Genomic DNA, 18263 nt, shown 5'->3' with positions numbered 1-18263 from the left:
TTTCCCAATAATGTGCAAAGGTCTGTTATTCTCGCATCCCCTCAACACCCCTCCCCCTCCCCCGCCCCCATCCCCTCCCCCTCCCACCCCCGCCATTTTTCCTCATTCTTCCCGTCTTACCTAACTCTTCGGAGATATCTCTTGAAATGAATGATTGGGCTGCGAAGCATAACGTATAACATATTTTGAATTCCTGAATGACTCGATATCTTCAGCCAATGTATACACGTAAACGCATATTAGACTATTAAGAGAGATTACTCAATGTTTTGTGTATGATTAAGTATGCATACATATTGAAGAAATACTCGTTCTTACTGGGACACGAACGTTTTGTTTTTCTCGGTCAGACACGGCCGACTTGGCGCATGCGCAGAAGACAACTCCTGACATGAAAAACAGCGGTTTGTATTCATAAGGAAAATGCTAATTTCTTTTAAAAGTTGTCATCATTATCGTATATGTATATGAGTAAATGTACATGCTTGAATTTATCATATTTTAGACACAATTTTAAAATTGTCATATTTATTTTATATGTATGTGTGTAAATGTGCATGCTTGAATTTATTATATTTTAGACACGCATACATGTACACGAGCGCACAGACAAAGGGAAGAAAATGAAATAGCTGAATAACTAAGATGTCGGAGCGCCCAGAACTGCATCGAGTGGTGATCACTCCAAGGTTACCAAATGAGAAAGCCTTATTGATCGCGTTTTTCTTACGTAATTCTCCTTTCGAAGACAGGTTCTTTTTTTCTTCTTCTTATTTAAACCTCTGTTTGTTCCTGGGAAGCCTCTCTCTCTCTCTCTCTCTCTCTCTCTCTCTCTCTCTCTCTCTCTCTTTTCTATTTTCTGTTATGCTGGTCCTTTAGTAAAGTGGTTAGTGTCGTGGATTGCCAGTCAGATGTCACGGGTTCGCGTCTCCCCAAGGGCGATGAAAAATCACTGGCTCTGTATTGTGATCAGTTGCTGCTGCAGTGTGGGGTTTGCGGTGGGAGATGGAGACCAACATTCTTTGGAAGCTTTGATTTCAAATCTGTGGCCCCTTTGGTGTGGTTGTTCCATGGGAATAGGTTTCATCTACTGAAATGATATTAAATAATATGGATAACAATATGGCGCGTTTTGAAATGAACTGTGGTATTTACTCAACCCAAATACGTAGTAGAGGTTTGTCATTTGACGCTAACCACCCTGTCTCTCTTTCTAGAAACCTTATTAAAGGTTCGGTATATAATCACTCCTTAGTGCGACTTGCTCTGTGTCATTTGATATTTTGAGGTGGGTGGGGGTCTCTTTAGTATGCCGGAGGGTAACTGGTCTTGATCAAGTAAATCCGCGGATGCCGGGATTACTTAATCGCCAGAATCCCATTTAAAAAGGTAGGATTTACTGTTTTTTTTAAATGTTAAACTTATCTTTTTTTCTACGTAAGAAACTAAGTGTTCTTTTTTAAACCCTAACGAACAATTTGCAGCCGCCTAGAAGCCACGATCCATGGCCATAGGGAGAGAGAGAGAAGGGGAGGGAAGGGGGAGGGGGGAGAGAGGAGAGATGAGAGAGAGAGAGAGATAGAGAGAGAGAGAGAGGGGGAGATGGGCAGGGGGATGTTCCTCAGCGAAGAAACCCGGAAGGCAATTAAAAGAGCCTTAGAATTTGCGGTTCTCTTCCGTAATTTTTTTTTCTCTCTTTTTGTTGATGTCCTTGCAAGCGTTTTGGCAATTGCAAAAGCGTTATTTCACTCGGGTGCAGAATTCCCATCGTCGTGATATATTGAAAAGGTGTGAGAGGGATGGAAATATTTTTAACGGTTAAATTTAACATCGATATTTTTAAACATTTTACTGTTGAGTTTCTTCTCTCGTGTCCAGAAAGGAAGTCACGATCGTATCTACGACGTTGTTGCGTTTACCGTTGTTGCTGTTTCTCTCATATATGTGGCATCCTTTAGCACTTGGTCCTTCCTTCATCCATCTTTCTTCTTGTTTCCAAGGCAGTTAGGTTTATGTATATCTTATCCAGAGTGTCTTCTTCTTCTTCTAGAGTGGGAGACCTAGCAGGTGTTATCAGTCTTCCGATTCTTAATAAATCTGTTGGGATGAGAATGATAGCCCCTTGTCTTATATATATAGATATTATATATATAATATAAGATATATTTTTTAAATATATATATATATATCGAAATATATATATATAATATATACATATACATACACACACACACACGCACACACACACACACACACACGCATTAAGCTACAAATGTCCTTTAATATCAAATTCGCTCTACCTCAGAATTAATATATTTTCATGTTAACTTAAGGGGCTCCTAGGTTCGCGCCGGGAGCCGACGAAATTATTATCAACTAAAATTCCCCTTCAGTTAACATATATTAAAATATATTAATTCTGAGGTAGAGCGAATTTGATATTAAAGGACATCTGTAGCTTAATGCGTATATATGAATCACGGTGATGTGATCACTCATATATATATATATATATATATATATATATATATATTATATATATATATATATATATATATATATGCTTAAAAAAATCACAGTAGACGCACGTGACTTCATTAAATAAGCGAATACCACAGGAAAATGATAAGCAGAAATCCAAGCGCTTTCGTCTTTACTAAGACATTGTCTTAGTAAAGACGAAAGCGCTGGATTCCTGCCTATCATTTTCCTGTGGTACTCGCTTATATATATATATATATATATATATATATATATATATATATATATATATATATATATATATATGTATATATATATATATGTATATATATATATATATATATATATATATATATATATATATATATATATATATATATATAAACTTCCCCAGTTCCCTTTAACATGGAGCAATTCCAGACTGCAACAATCACAGTCACGTTTGTGGGTGTATTCGCCTTGTAGTAAATCTTCCACACCATCAGCTGCTTAATACACTCACACTATACACTTACACTAGAGAGGCTCATCGGCAGTGCGTTGATCCCTCCTAGCTACACAGCGCCATTCACCCTTATCTCGTACTCATTCTCGGTATTCCTGGGTACCAAGTCGCTTCCTTTCCAGTAATTCATCTGCCACATTCATCCACCTCTTTGTGGGTCATCCTCTCCTGTTTCCCCACCAACAATTGATTTATTAATTTTTTATTTATTCATTTTTTTTCCACCACCCTATCTCTGTCCTTTCTTGTCACGTAAATGGACCATCTGGAAATGGTTTGCTATTCTTTTAACTCCTGATTTCTTACCTTATCAAGTGCTTCTTGTGCCGCGCATACTAAACATACAGAACATTTCATGAACTCGAATGTTTATATATTTATTTATATAATTATTTAAATTTATCCACCTATTTTCGTAAAGGGGAGTTGGGATAATAATCCTCTCATGCATTCCCTTTTTGGTTTCCATAGACAAGTATAAATCCTCTGGCATATTTTTTCACTTACCCTAATTCCTCTTTTGCATCACGCACATTGTGACACCTTTACTTTAATCCTACTGCTATCCGTTGTATTTACTCCATTCGTCCATCCTCCATGTCAGCATTCGATGTTATGTCCTCCTGGTTTCTATTGATTCTCATATTCTTACTCTTGCAAACATTTATTGTCAGCTTTCTCTTGATTCTCATATTCTTACCCTTGCGAGCATTTATTCTAAGCTTTCTCTTCGCATTTATTCTCTGCTTTCTCTTCACATTTATTCTCTGCTTTCTCTTCTAGCAAAAGCTTTCGTTCTCTTTGACAAGTCTTTGCTGTCTTTCCTCATTATTCATTCAAACTCAGCGCTGTATCCAGACTCCAACATCGGCCACCAGTCTCGCTCCATTCACAGATTATTTCTTTTTCATGCAACATTGCGCCTACACATCTTTATGTTCTCCTGAAATGTCCTTTTTTTTTTTTTTCTTTTTAATGCGTGGGCATTCAGCATATTTTCACCTTCCCTTACGGAGCCAAAAGAAGTCATCAATGCTTTATTTATCATTTTTATGTTCGGGGGAAAATCGCTTTCACCCCCCCCCCCCCCCCCCAGTGTGTAGGCGTTTCGTTCTGTGTGGGCGAGGCTATTTTCCGAGGTGGGCGGGAGTCATGAATCGAGCTCTCTCTCTCTCTCTCTCTCTCTCTCTCTCTCTCTCTCTCGAGCTGGCCTCGTGCCAGTCTTCGGCCCTTCCATTCAAGATTTGTAAATGGTCCACTATAGTTTTTTTTTTTCTTCATTGATTATCGACGCTGTCACTTTTCCGTAAATCAGTGAGATTTTTTTCATGCTGTTACACAGTCTCTCTCTCTCTCTCTCTCTCTACTAATTTTCGTGCTGTTTTATAGCATTTACATACACAACACACATACCATGATTTTTTTTTTTTTAGCTTGATGCTCAACTATTTTTTTTTCCTCGTGCAGCTCACTATCCTGTAAATGTCCTCCTCTTATTTTACCTCACTTCCTTATTTTCTTCTTAATTTCCCTCACGTCCCAAATGCAACGTTCCTTCCTCTAACATATTTCGACACAATTCACAATTGCTGGGCAAGTTTCCCCTCCAGTGTACACCTTTAATATATTTTTTTTTTTTCGAACTCCATCTCATGAAGAATATTCTCTCTCTCTCTCTCTTCTTTTGGCATATTTGTCCAGAGCAGGTTTTGACCTTGGACTGGAAAATGGAGGAGCTCGATTGGTTGTATCAATAGAGTTGAATTACGATTCAGGCAGCGTTGATCACCTCGTCGTCTAGGAGAGAGAGAGAGAGAGAGAGAGAGAGAGAGAGAGAGAGAGAGAGAGAGAGAGAAGATTCGTTAGACCAGTAAGATTTCACTAGCTGAACTGGAATGATTGTATTTTCGAGGCTGGGGCGCATGTTTTATTAATGATAATAATAATAATTCGCTTGAAAAGGTGGTATTCCTTTCAACTAAGAAAAGCAATGAACTTGCTTCAAAAGTAGATGAAATATTCCCCTGAAAGAATAAATATTCACTAGAGAACGTAGTGTACATCATGTGAGTTAAAACCCTTGACTTCAAAGGGGAATTTAACCTTAAAGGGCAAAGGTGCCATTATGAAAACTTTTGATCTTAAAGGGGAATTTAACATTGAAGGCCAGAGGTGCAATCAGAAAGCCCTGGAATTATAAAAACCCTTCAATTTTTAGGGCAATTTAACCTTGAGGGCCTGGAGTGCAATTATTAAAACCCTTTACCTTCAAGGGCCATTTCCATTTAACCTAGAAGGGCAGGTGTGCAATGAATAGAACCTTTGACCTGAAAGGGCAATTTAACCTTAAAGGTCAGGTGTGCAAAATATTAAAACCCTTGAACTTAAAAAGCTTTTTAACCTTGAAGGGAATGAGTGCAATTATTAACACCCTTGACCTGATAAGGCAGTTGAACCTTGAAGGCCAAAAGGGTGCTGTTATTTTCTGGGAGACTGTTTATTGGCTTTCGGGCACCTTATGGAATCTTTCCAGAGAAATTTCCAGAGAAATGGGAAATTTTCCGGATTGGGTTGTATTTGTGACGGTTCGTTTCCAGCCCCTTACATATGATGTTAGATTGAAGGGAGGGGATGACGTGGATCTGTGTACGTTAAGCGAAGTGTATTTTACCCCCTCCATTCGAAGATCCATACGCATTAGGGATTCATGTCAGGGAGAATTGAACGGATTCATATCACTGATACTCGAGTGTTTTTATATTGTATGGGCTTTAATTCACCAGTGATTGTATGGGAGCATTTTGCCCCTAGATTTGTTGATCTGTCAGATTTTTTTTAAGTTTTAAACCTTTCTAGTTTAGTTGTAAGATTGGATTAAGTTACTGTAGAATTTTAGGAGAAATTTTTGTTTTTAACCTTTCAAATTTACTTGCTATATTGGATTAAAACTATAGGATTTCATGAATCTATTTTACTTTTAAACCTATCGAGTTTAGTTGCAAGATTGGATTACGTTACTGTAATGGATTAAGTCCTTCCTGTTGGACTTTTAAGTTTTTATTTCCATAATAATAGTAATAAACTCTCTTTGTAGAAATATAATCTTATTGCCAAGTTGTATTCAGGGCTGAGCTCTGCACCCTCGGTTTTTCCATTGTGAGTTCTGAAAATATTTTTCCCTTCCAGGTGTGACGTAAAACCTTTGCAGCAGAGCGCAGAGGATATGCTTTCATCTGGAGGATAAAGGTAAGTTGAAAGTTACGTCCTTATTTTATAAATGAATAAACACTTGCTTTTTTTTTATATTGGGTGATGTCATCTTTTTGAAAGTTACTTCCTTATTTTTTAGAATATATAAACACTTGCTTTTTTATATTGGGTGATGTCATCTTTTTGAAAGATACTTCCTTATATTTTAAATATATAAACACTTGCTTTTTTATATTGGGTGACGTCATCTGTTTGAAAGTTACTTCCTTATTTTTTAAAAATATGATAAAACACTTGCCTTTTTTATAATTGGGTGACGTCATCTGCTTGAAAGTTTACGTCCTTATTTTTTGAATATATAAACACCTTGCCTTTTTTTATATTGGGTGACGTTATCTGTGACCTAATGTAATCGAGATTTTTATTTGATTTTTTATTTATTTATTTTTTTCTGAAGTTATTCTCTTGAATTCTATTTTTCGGTACTTTTTGTTTCTTCTCCTCTTTTGAGGATATTATTTAGCCTCGAAGCGATTATTTTGAATGACTTGGTTGGCTGTTTTTATAACTGCAGTTATCGCATGAGTTGTATACAAAATATTAACGATTTATTCGATAGTATATGTTAGCTTCTCGTTAATGTAAATTGGGCTTGATAATTATGCTGTGCATACTTCCAAAACATAACAGTGATTCTCATCAAGTGATACTGGAATTGATTCGCTCTACCGCATTGTTTACTCACCAGAGAATGCTCTCTCTCTCTCTCTCTCTCTCTCTCTCTCTCTCTCTCATCTCTCCTCATCTCTCGTCTCTCTCTCTCTCTCTTGGGGCTTTCTCCTCAATTAGGGGTTTCCATAAAGATGCCGAGATGGTCAGCATCTCATTAACTTCTACCGTTCTTTCACATCTTCCATTCTTCGGGTTCTGTCACACACGAATTGCCTCTTTCTTTCTTTTTTCTTTCTTTCTGTCCCTTTTTTTCTCGCCTCGAGAAGAGACATGTGACATCTGGACGATGAGTAACATGACGCTCCGTTGTTTTATACTGTTATTCCTTTTTCTTCCTTCCGTTTTTATGCTCCGTTATTAATAGTCTTCGTTCTTGTCTCTGTGAATTCCTCTCTCTCTCTCTCTCTCTCTCTCAGTTCGTCTCATTGTCTCCCTTCTTTTTATGATTTTCTCTTTCAGAATTCTTCAGGTCCTCATTTTCTTTTCACTAGGCTAATGCGTCTATTCTCTCTCTCTCCTCTCTCTCTCTCTCTCTCTCTCTCTCTCTCTCTCTCCGTTCATCTCGTTGTCTTCCTCCCTTTTCAGAACTCTTAGGTCCTCATTTTTTTTTAGCTTCAATTACTGCGTCCTCTCTCTCTCTCTCTCTCTCTCTCAGAGCTCCTCTTTGTCCTGGACAAACCAGATCGTCCCCCTGCTTATTGCAGGTGTTAAAGGGTTAAATCCTGGAAATGAAAAAAAAAAAAAAAAGGGGGGGGGGGGGGAAATGTGTGAAATCAGGGCAATTCTTCCTGATGTACATTCAACCATTTGTCAGGATCAGGCTCCGTCATGATTATTGCAGTTGGACGCACCAGATTAAAAAGGTTAACGATGTTACCGCCCGGTATCATTGTTTCTTTCGCATGGCCGGTCGTCCACGAACCTGATTTTAGGCGGTTTTCGACGCTGTCAGCTCATTGTTTCACTGCGGGAAATGGACGGACATCATTTATTAGAGTGCTAATGAAAATATTTCAGTCATGTCAGTACTATTGTCCTTCAGTGAGACATGTTTTTTGTCAGTATGTATATAATATGTGTATATATATATCTATATATATATATATATATATATATATATATATATATATTATATATATAGTTATATATATTATATTTATGCATCGAGCTACAAAACTGTCTCTAATATCCAATTCGCTTTACTTTCGAATTAATATATTTTCATATACGTTAACCGAAGGGGGAATGTTTTTAGTTTTATAGTAATTTCGTCCTCTCGTGGGTTCGAACCAGCGGACAGGGGAGAATCAGGACTTCAGTGATGTTATCGATTGGGGCCAACAAGTGGTGTGATGAAAATTCATATATATATATATGTGTATATATATATATATATATATATATATATATATATATATATATATATATATATGTATAAATATATATATATATATATATATATATATATATATCTATATACATACATACATACATACATACATATATGTATTATTTATATATTAATATATATACATACATAGATACATACATACTTGATTGATATAATTTTCTTTTTATGCGTCTCTTCCCACGCTCAGTAACACCAATCAAAGGTCGAGGTAAAGACCATCTTCTTGTATAAGCGGGATGAGACTGGTTCGTCATGTTTTTCTACCCTCATTTTTTATATTCTCTCTCTCTCTCTCTCTCTCTCTCAATCTCTCTCGGTCTCCTCTCTCTCTCCTCTCTCTCTCTCTCTCCACCTTTGTATATTTTTTTTTCCTTTTTTTTTTGTTCCGTGAACATTGAAATTTGGTCTGTTGTTTTTTTTTTTATCCTATATTTATATTCATAGTACTGAGTTCTTATCTGTTCAGGATATTCGGATGTGATAAACAGACGAGAAAATATACAAGCATCCAGTTTATTCTTCATTGTGTGTGTGTGTGTGTGTTTTCCTTCGTTATGTGTTTCTCTCTCTCTCTCTCTCTCTCTCTCTCTCTCTCTCTCTCTCTCTCTCATCATGAAAATGTCGTGCGATAACACGCAAAACACGCCGTTCTGTTTTGATTGATTCATGCAGTGGAAGGCCGACACAGCTGTTTATCGAATGAAGGGTTTTATAAAGCTGTTTAATGACGGTTTGGATGTCAGTCGCTCATATACGACTCGTCGTACGTAATTGCGTTTGCCCCCCACCCCCCCGACCCCTCGCCAGGTGAATGTATTGATCCGTTGCTCTTTTAGCAAGTGCCAGGTAGCTCCCTCCTTTATTGCTGAAATGGATTGGGTGGCGAAGTCATCTTTTATCTTCTGTTTAAGTTCTATCTCTCTCTCTCGTCGATCTCCTCTCTCTCTCCCTCTCGTCTCTCATCTCTCCTCATCTCTCTTAAATGCGTTAATCTGCATTGATATCTTTTTATCAATTTTTAGTCTCTCTTCTCTCTCTCTCTCTCTCTCTCTCTCTCTCTCAAATGCGTTTATCTGCAGTGATATCTTTTTTTATTAACTATTAGTCTCATTTTTTCTCTTTTACAAATACGCTAATCTGCATTGATATTTTTTTTATTCAATTTTTAGTTTCTCTCTTTCTCTCTCTCTCTTTCTCTCTCTCTCAACAATTAATCTGCATTGATATCTTTTAATATTTAGTAGTCTCTCCCTCTCTCTCTCTCTCTCTCTTCTCTCTCTCTCTCTCTCAGATACATTTATCGCATTGATATCTTGTAATTAATTTTTAGTCTCTCTCTCTCTCTCTCTCTCTCTCTCTCTCTCTCTCTCTCTCTCTCTCTCTCTCTCTCAGATACATTAATCTGCATTGATATCTTGTAATTATTAGTAATCTCTCTCTCTCTCTCTCATCGTACTCTCTCTCTCTCTCTCATCTCTCTCTCTCGCTCTCTCAAATGCGTTAATCTGCATTGATATCTTTTTATTAACTATTAGTCTCATTTTCTCTCTCTTACAAATACGTTAATCTGCATTGATATCTTTTTTATTAAATTTTAGTTTCTCTCTCTCTCTCTCTCTCTCTCTCTCTCTCTCTCTCTCTCTCTCTCTCTCTCTCTGAGATACATTAATCTGCATTGATATCTTGTAATTATTATCTCTCTCTCTCTCTCTCTGAGATACATTAATCTCCACTGATCACATATTACGATGATGATTCAGCGAAAAAGCAGCAGCCTTTTTATTACTTATTTCCTTCGGCACCTTCAACATCACCTTCCCGTTTCGTACTGATGACTCAGTCATATAAGTTTGATCGAATTTTCCACTAATTTAGCCGTATTTAATCTGTAATTATCGTCTTGTTTTAACCCCCATCCTGGCATTCGATGACTCAAACGAAAAACGTGGAAGGGTTGCCTCAACACTGTTACAATCCTCAGGTGTTCACAGTCGTCTCCCTCTGGAGGGTTGTTCACCTCTTCGGCGGCTAGAGCGGCAGCAGCAGACAGACCTGAATTCCTGCCACCGTCATCTCTTGCTTGTGAGCTCACGAATGTCTAAGTTTCCCTTTTTATTTGTTAAAGAAGAGGCAGGCCCAGCAGCGCTTTGGGAACTTTCATCTCGTCAAAAGGTCTTCGCGGATTCTATTTCAATAGGTCTTCGTGGATTCGTTCCTCTGTTAAGAAAGTCATCGAAACTCCGCTGTTAGGTTCTTCAGTCCTGGCCTTCACGATCTCGCCGTGTCATTCACCCCGTTGTTACCTTATTTACCCGCAAGGAATTGGTTGCGGGGGGGGGGGGGGGGGGGGGGGGGGGGGGGGGGGGGGTGAAAGGCTCGTTTCAAGCACATCTGTTAAAAATGTGGGTGAGGTTCGTTGACAGCTCACCTCTTCCAAATGTGGGTGCTTTTTTTTTTTCAGTAGGCCGAAGGGTTGAATTTTAAAATGATTAATTACCTTTCCATTCTCGCGTACTGGAGGTTTCCACAATTTTTCGTGGTGTTGTTTCAACGCTTGTGGCATGTCGTTTTGTTATTCTCATATTACAGTGATGTACTCGTGTTCCTTACGGTATTTTGTGTCAATGCTTGTCTTATGTTCTTAAGAGAAAATTACACTTACTTTACGTGTTAAACTGTCAGTACTTTTAGAATTTTATCGTTCTCAAGAGATTTTTTTTTTGTGTAATTGGACTGTAGATGATATCTTTTCTTTAATCGGAATAATTTCCTTTCTTAACAATAATATACTCTCTCTCTCTCTCTCTCTCTCTCTCTCTCTCTCTCTCTCTCCCTGGTGAATGAATAGAAAGACGTATTCAGGGAGATGGTCTTGAGCAGTGAATTAGAAAAAGGTGACCCTTTGAGAGCAGTTTTTTCAAGTGAGCGGAAAAAAAATTTCATTGCGATGCTAATCGATTAACATATGCATCTGGTGTTAGAAATATTAGTGTCAGTGACTCGGTTGGAAAAAAAAAAATATGCCAGCTATAAATTGTAGCGGTTAATTATAAGATAGATGGAGGATGGGGAAATTTTTATATATTTTTTTCTATGTTTGTTATTGGTGAACTTCCAAAAGGTAATTAATTGCAAGCGCTCAACATTCTTAGGAGCCTCAGCATTCTCTTATCGTAATTATGTCTCGCTTAATTGATAGGAATATCTCATAATTTTGTTGGTGGCAGATGGCACATTTCACGTACGGTAGTTTGCTGCCTTAGTAAATACCCCACCTGGTGACCAAATAACCCATTTTCTTAAACATTGAGCCGCTATGAAGTGCGTCTGACATGTAATTTGCGTTCCATTTTCTATACTATATACATAAATAATATATATAGATAAATTAATATAATATATTTAATATATATATTACTAGAAGTTATTTATTTATTTATTAATTTATAAATATATATATATATATGTATATATATATATATATATATATATAATATATATATATATATATATATATATAAGGAGCCCATAAAAAAGCTAAAATATAGAAAGAAAGTACTATATCTCAGAGACTGCTGACTCTCTTCAGAAGAGAGAGAGACAGCAGTCTCTGAAATATAGTTCTTTCTTTCTATATATTTTGGCGTTTTCATGGGTTTCCTTCTATTAGATGGAGTTCTGTTGTAACAACATTTTTTACCAGTATATATATATAACATACCTATATATTATATATAGGTATATATATATATCTATATATATATATATATAATATATATATATATATATTATTTATTGCTTTATTTACAGATGGAATATTCTCGGCTGGGTTGGATAAGTAAAAGAAAATTCAATTTATAAATTGAAAACAGTACTGGCAGGTTCACTACACAGAGAAAAATTTTAATAATATACAAATGTGAGGAAGAAGAAATCTCTTATTAAAAAAAATTGGTCATAGATGTGTTGCCATTTTTTCTTTGCTGTAAGATTAAGCCAGCCTTGTGCAGGCATAGGCTGGATCTCCTAGAACATCCTCTAAATGGCTAACGTTAGCAGTTCGAATGTTACCGTGTACTCGATGAAGACACTAAACCGAATAGCTTTTAACCTTTTGAGATACTATCAAGTGAAAAATTCTAATGACAGTGGAAGTAAGTATGTTAAATTAGTTTTAACATTCTGCTGAAATATAAATATTATGCCTTTTATGATTCTGCCAAGGTAATTGTGTTCCTTTTGGGCATTTTTGTTATGGAATTATATCCTTGGCTGATAATTCTGGCATTTTGCTTAAGCGTGAAGTATTCGAGTTGGTATAATTTACGTCCAATACTCGTATTGACCTCATAGGCTTAATACCGGCATAAATCATAACCTAAATGATTCTTAATGAAACAGCGTATGTTTCTATTGAGGTCCTCCACAGAACGGAGACAGAAACTGGTGTGCAGTTTTCCGTTAGATTGGAACGCTTTTATTTGGGATTTTAGAAGAACATCATTCAAGAAAAAAAAAAGCCGGGGTGTCAGTTCCCAGAGACGCGTCTGGCAGTCCAAATCTTGCTCGGTCTATGCATTTTTGCGGAACACCCTTATAACATAACGACGGGCACTTACTCCGAAACGTAGGAGAGTAACATGATTCAGGAAACAAAGACGAGGGTACAAATGGTACGAGGAAATGCAAGAGTTCAAGTGGGGGAACGACTAAGTATCCTTGTTTTGATCTCCCACCGCGTCGCCGTTAGAGGTTGCATAGTCTGAAGGTAATATTATTCTGAATGAAAATACATATGAATTTTAATGCATGGCAACGTTATTAAAAATGTTTTGTCGTGGTTATATTAACCGTATTCCCTCCGTTGCGCATTTTTTAAAATTTTATTGGTTCGGAAGCAGCAGGGAATTGTCGTCGCAAATACTGTCGCTTTACGAGCTACGTTTTATAAAATTTATAATTTCAGTGTATGTATTAACAGGCGCGGGATTATTTACATTTGTTGCTGGTGCACAGATTCTGCATTTTAGAAGGAAACTATTACTATATAGAGAAACAGATCAGATGAAAACTCAGTTTGATATATGCAGAAACTGGTACAGGTCGTAGTCTCTGTTTAACCAGTTTAAATTTTATTCTGTACCATTGCGCGTTGCCTGCTTTCGACCTCAAAACCGCAGCGGTGCTTTTGCAGGCAGAAGTGTCCACCAACCTCGTAGCACCACAGTGAAAAAAAAAAAAAAAAAAAAAAAAAAAATATTATCCATTTTATGTCATCCTTTGATTTTTGTTCCGCTACATTTTATTTTTTATTTTTCAACTTCATTCGAAACGTAACCGTACCTACATCAGCTTTCATTCGACTTTTATCAGATTGACCTATCAGGAGGATTTCCTTTCCATGACCTATTCTTCTTCTTCTTGTTCTTCTGCTCCTCCCACTCCCCCCCCCTCCAAGCCCCCTCCGCCCTTTCTAACACCTACTTTCCTTCCTTCCTTCCCGTTTCACCCTCTTCTTGGCCTCCCGCCAGTCAGCAGCAGTCCCTGTCATAGCAGCGGTTCTGAGGACCCCCTAGATTTTTTGTTCTACGCCCCCCACCCCTTGTGACGACTCTCTCTCTCTCTCTCTCTCTCTCTCTCTCTCTCTCTCTCTCTCTCTCTCTGCGCCAATGCCACAATGTGTTGGGCGACGAGAGAGTAATCTGTTTTTATATTCAAGAAGCATTCGTCAGCCTAGGCTCCTGTTTTAATGCTGCAACCATAATACTACGTCACAACAACCGTGGTCGTGGGCGCCGAGGATGCATTACTTTATGTAGTCAGTCAGTTTACTATAGAAAAAAAAAAAAATAGCTCCGCAATTCGTCTTACTTTAATAAGCACCAACGTTGCCAATTTAGTGGAGCTTCACACATACGCCGATGCCTTTACAAACTGCTTCCATGAATTCTAGTTGTCATAGTAATGCAATGATGATAAAAATGTTCTAATACTTTTGTCTATATACTAGAAATAGATACGCTAATTTCACTTATTTTCCACAGTTTTGTGTAAGTCTTATACCCAGTTTGGAGGGTAAACGCATACCAATTGGCAACAGTGCTTGAATCCGCAATACGTCGGTACCTGCTTACATTGACACTTATATACGTATACACACTAGCATACCGATATGCCACAGCAGTATCGGTATATGCGCAATGTCACATTCATTTGTTGTTTCTTCTCTTTCAGTAACAATTTAATGATTGTTTAGAAATTCACAGTCTCGTGAAAACAAATCGATTAAAAATATCCACAATTATATATTAAAAATATATTTCTATGTAAAAATAGAACAAAGGCTTTCGAGCACCTGAACGGTGTTCCTCATCAGTGTAACGTTAAAATGTAATGGAGAGGATAGTTTCCTCCCGAAGAGCATCTAAAAAGGTGGGCGGGGCGAGAAAACAACTTAATGATTGTTGTTGAGTCTAATTTCCTTTACTCTGGAAATAGTGAGTCTCCCTTCCTGGCATCTCTTCGATGGGCAGTGAGATGAGACTTACTTTCTCCAAGTGGTGACGTCTAGAGCATTATACCGATACTGCTGTGGCATATCGGTATACCAGTGTGTATACGTATATCGGTATGCCAGTGTGTAAAGTGTTAATGTAAGCAGGTACCGACGTATTGCGGATTCAAGCACCGTTGCCAGTTGGTATGCGTTTACCCTCCAAACTGGGTATAAGACTTACACAAAACCGTGGAAAATAAGTGAAATTAGCGTATCTATTTCTAGTATATAGACATAATTATTAGAACATTTTTATCATTATTGCATTACTATGACAACTAGAAAATTATGGAAACAGTTTGTAAAGGCATCGGCATATGTGTGAGCTCCAATGAATTGGCAATGATGGTGCTTATTAAATTCTTTCATTTCGCTAAAATTAACACTGTCGGATTATTGTAAAGATTATAAAAAATGATAGTGTGGGATTTTATATATATAGATTCACTTACCGAAATAGCTGCCTCACACGATTTAGGCACCATGCCAAAAATGAAGGCCCTCTTGTCTGCTGCAGTGTTGGCAAGGAAGAATTTTCATCATCTTGGCTCTATGGACTCGGCCTTCATCTAACGCTGACAAGGTCAATTGTAAATACCACCTTCTTCTCACCCCCCCCCCCGGTAAATACCAAACACACCCCCCTCGCCCCCTCGCCACACTCCTTACGTGGTGGGGGCGTAAACAAGTTTTTTTTTCTCATTGTTGACGGAAGCGACTGAACCAAAACTTACAAAAAAATGTATAAGTTTTATCACTCAAACATTTTAAATGCACGTTATGTTTATATATGTGTGTGTGCGTTTGTGTATGCGAGCGAACGCGCGCACGCGTGTAAATCAGTGTACATATCAACACGGAAAACGAAGGCGACATCATTCCCTTCACCAATCTCTCTCTCTCTCTCTCTCTCTCTCTCTCTCTCTCTCTCTCTCTCTCTCTCTCTCTTTTCTCAGTACCCCCATTAACTGGCATTCTGCTCTCAGTCTTCCCACCTTTAATTACCTCCGACTTGTTTTCCGGCATCGGGGCTATTCATTCTGTGTTACATGATTTTCACTTTTGATTTTTCTGTCGTCTCTTTCTTCTTTCCGCAGCACCGTTTATGACGGCCTCCCTCCTCCTCCTGCTCCTCCTCCGTTATCTGCGGAGTTCATTCACAAGCGAAAGCTCCTCTTCTTTTCGCTTTGTATATATATATATATATATATATATATATATATAATATATATATATATATATATATATGTGTGTATATATATATGTATTATATATATTGTATATATATATATATATATATATATATATATATATATATATATATATATATATATATATATATATTATATATATAATTTTTTTTTCCGAGTGGCGCGCATCTTTCGTATACTCCAGTCGTCGCGACCACTGCCTTCTTGAACTGTTGTTGTTTTTATCTATTTTTTTCCAGAAGATTTTTTGCTGTCAGTAACAGCTTGTTTAGTGAAAGGAACGTATTCGAGAACGCCCTGGATCCTGTGGCGCCGTTCCTCTCCTCGTTCCAAAGAACGTCGCCCGTTTCGTAGGGGCAAGGAATATAGCGTCTTGGAGAAGATTCCTCTCCTGAATTAGTCCCATAGTGATATGATGATGATGATGATATTGATGATGATGATATAATGGTGATGACACAGAGGCGTCGTTCGTCGTCCAGTGCAAGGAGGAGGAGGTGGTGGAGGAGGAGGAGGAGGAGGAGCAGGAGGAGTCGGTCGATCGATCACGCCTCGAGTGACAGGACTCGAAAGGCAGTTATAGAGAGTAAGATACCCAATTCGTCTCCTTCCCGCCCCCCCCCACCCCCTCTCCCCGAAATCTCACCTTCCCCTTCCCTTTCCCTCCCCCTCCCCCTCATACCCCTGTCATGGCTGCCTGTATCGACGACCTGCAATAAATAAAAAAAAAACATTGCTAGAGGCCTGAAGGACAATCGGAGAGAAGGAAGGCATATATATATATATATATATATATATATATATATATATATATATATATATATATATATATATATATATATATATCCGTGTGTGTGTGTCCGTGAACCACGGGGAACAAGGTAGAGGCCCCATGATTCTATGAGGATGTTTCGTAGGATATTACGAAGTCGGGTTTTTGCTTTACCGAAGACACTCAGAGGGACGTCGTGATAACTCTCCCTGGGAGATTAGCCTGCCTCTCTCACTCTCTCTCTCTCTCTCTCTCTCTCTCTCTCTCTAACCATTTTTTTTTATGTTTCCGTTATCGTCAAGAACGTCAAGAACCCCGAATCTATATATATATTTATTATATATATATAATATATATATATATATAGATATTATATTTATTATAGATATATAATATAATATATATATATTATGTATATATAAAACAGTCTTTCCATTATCGTCAAGAACCGCCTCTTGTCTTGCCACGCTTAACAAGTGGAGTAGTACTTATCTCGATAGTCTACTCAAGAGGCCAATCATTGAAACCTTTTGATATTGTAAACTATTTTGTGTTAGAATATTGATATCGCTTTTTCGGTGAAATCTTCATATCAGCGTTCAAATGGTAAAATAATTAAAGTAATCTGCGAGTTTGTTTATGAAGTCTCCATCCTTAAAAAGCGAAAGTGCCTTGTGTCTCGATCCAAAACAACGTCACGACCCCAGAGTACCCTTGTGTACCGGAAACACGCAATGTAGCACTTATGTAACTCGTAATGTGTCGCATTACCAAAGCAGTCTGGTATGTACCACCACATGGATCGAGTTGGTCTTGGGATCCATCAGCCCGGGTACACGCGTACCTTACCAGGATTTCAGATTGGATTTCTCTCTCTCTCTCTCTCTCTCTTTGTGTTAGTGGAATAGCGTGGAAGCTTGTTGTGTGGGTCTTTTCAACGTACTGGCGAATGGCGTATATGTCTAAATGTGTCACGTGTTAACAAAGGATTTTGGAATATTAGAATGTTTCAATTGAACGGATAGTTTGAGGGCTATATGCTTATTTCATGGACTGATTCCTTTTTTTTTTTTTTAAGCTCCTGCCATTTGTTTTTGTATGCAAATCAATCTTTGTTTTTGGGGTTTGAGATTTTTTTCCTCAGCATTATCTCTCTGCCCTTTCTATATTTTTTCCTGGTTTATTCAGTCATATGGTCATTAAGGTGCCCTTTTTCAACAGTTTAGTGAAATAGAGTACTTGGAATACAAAGTAAAGGAAAAGTCAGTGTAATTTGGAAAATATAGTTAGTTGTAAGAATTCATGGTACTTATTCAAGTCATATTTTGACTTTTAATGTACTGTGCTTTGGAATATGTTCACAGTTCGAATGCGTTATGCTAGAT

General features: G+C 37.5%; 2 protein-coding genes across 4 annotated transcripts in view; one reads left to right on the top strand and one right to left on the bottom strand.

Moving 5' to 3' along the window:
- Nucleotides 1–15921, bottom strand: part of LOC135214698 (uncharacterized N-acetyltransferase DDB_G0290199-like) — a 153466-nt gene extending 137545 nt beyond the window's left edge. Inside the window, exon 1 of the mRNA XM_064249031.1 lies at nucleotides 15855–15921. Coding sequence (XP_064105101.1) covers nucleotides 15855–15921 — 67 coding nt within the window. The remainder of the gene's footprint in view (nucleotides 1–15854) is intronic.
- Nucleotides 1–18263, top strand: part of LOC135214922 (ATP-binding cassette sub-family G member 1-like) — a 354258-nt gene that overhangs the window by 180621 nt on the left and 155374 nt on the right. For all 3 annotated transcript variants that reach the window (XM_064249394.1, XM_064249392.1, XM_064249393.1), the window contains one exon: nucleotides 6173–6232. The gene's annotated coding sequence lies outside the window, so the exon portion shown is untranslated. The remainder of the gene's footprint in view (nucleotides 1–6172; nucleotides 6233–18263) is intronic.

The sequence above is a fragment of the Macrobrachium nipponense genome, chromosome 46 (assembly GCF_015104395.2).
Source record: "Macrobrachium nipponense isolate FS-2020 chromosome 46, ASM1510439v2, whole genome shotgun sequence".
Taxonomy (NCBI): Eukaryota; Metazoa; Arthropoda; class Malacostraca; order Decapoda; family Palaemonidae; genus Macrobrachium; species Macrobrachium nipponense.
Note: the sequence above shows the minus strand (reverse complement) of the source record. Positions and strands in the feature narration are given on the sequence as shown.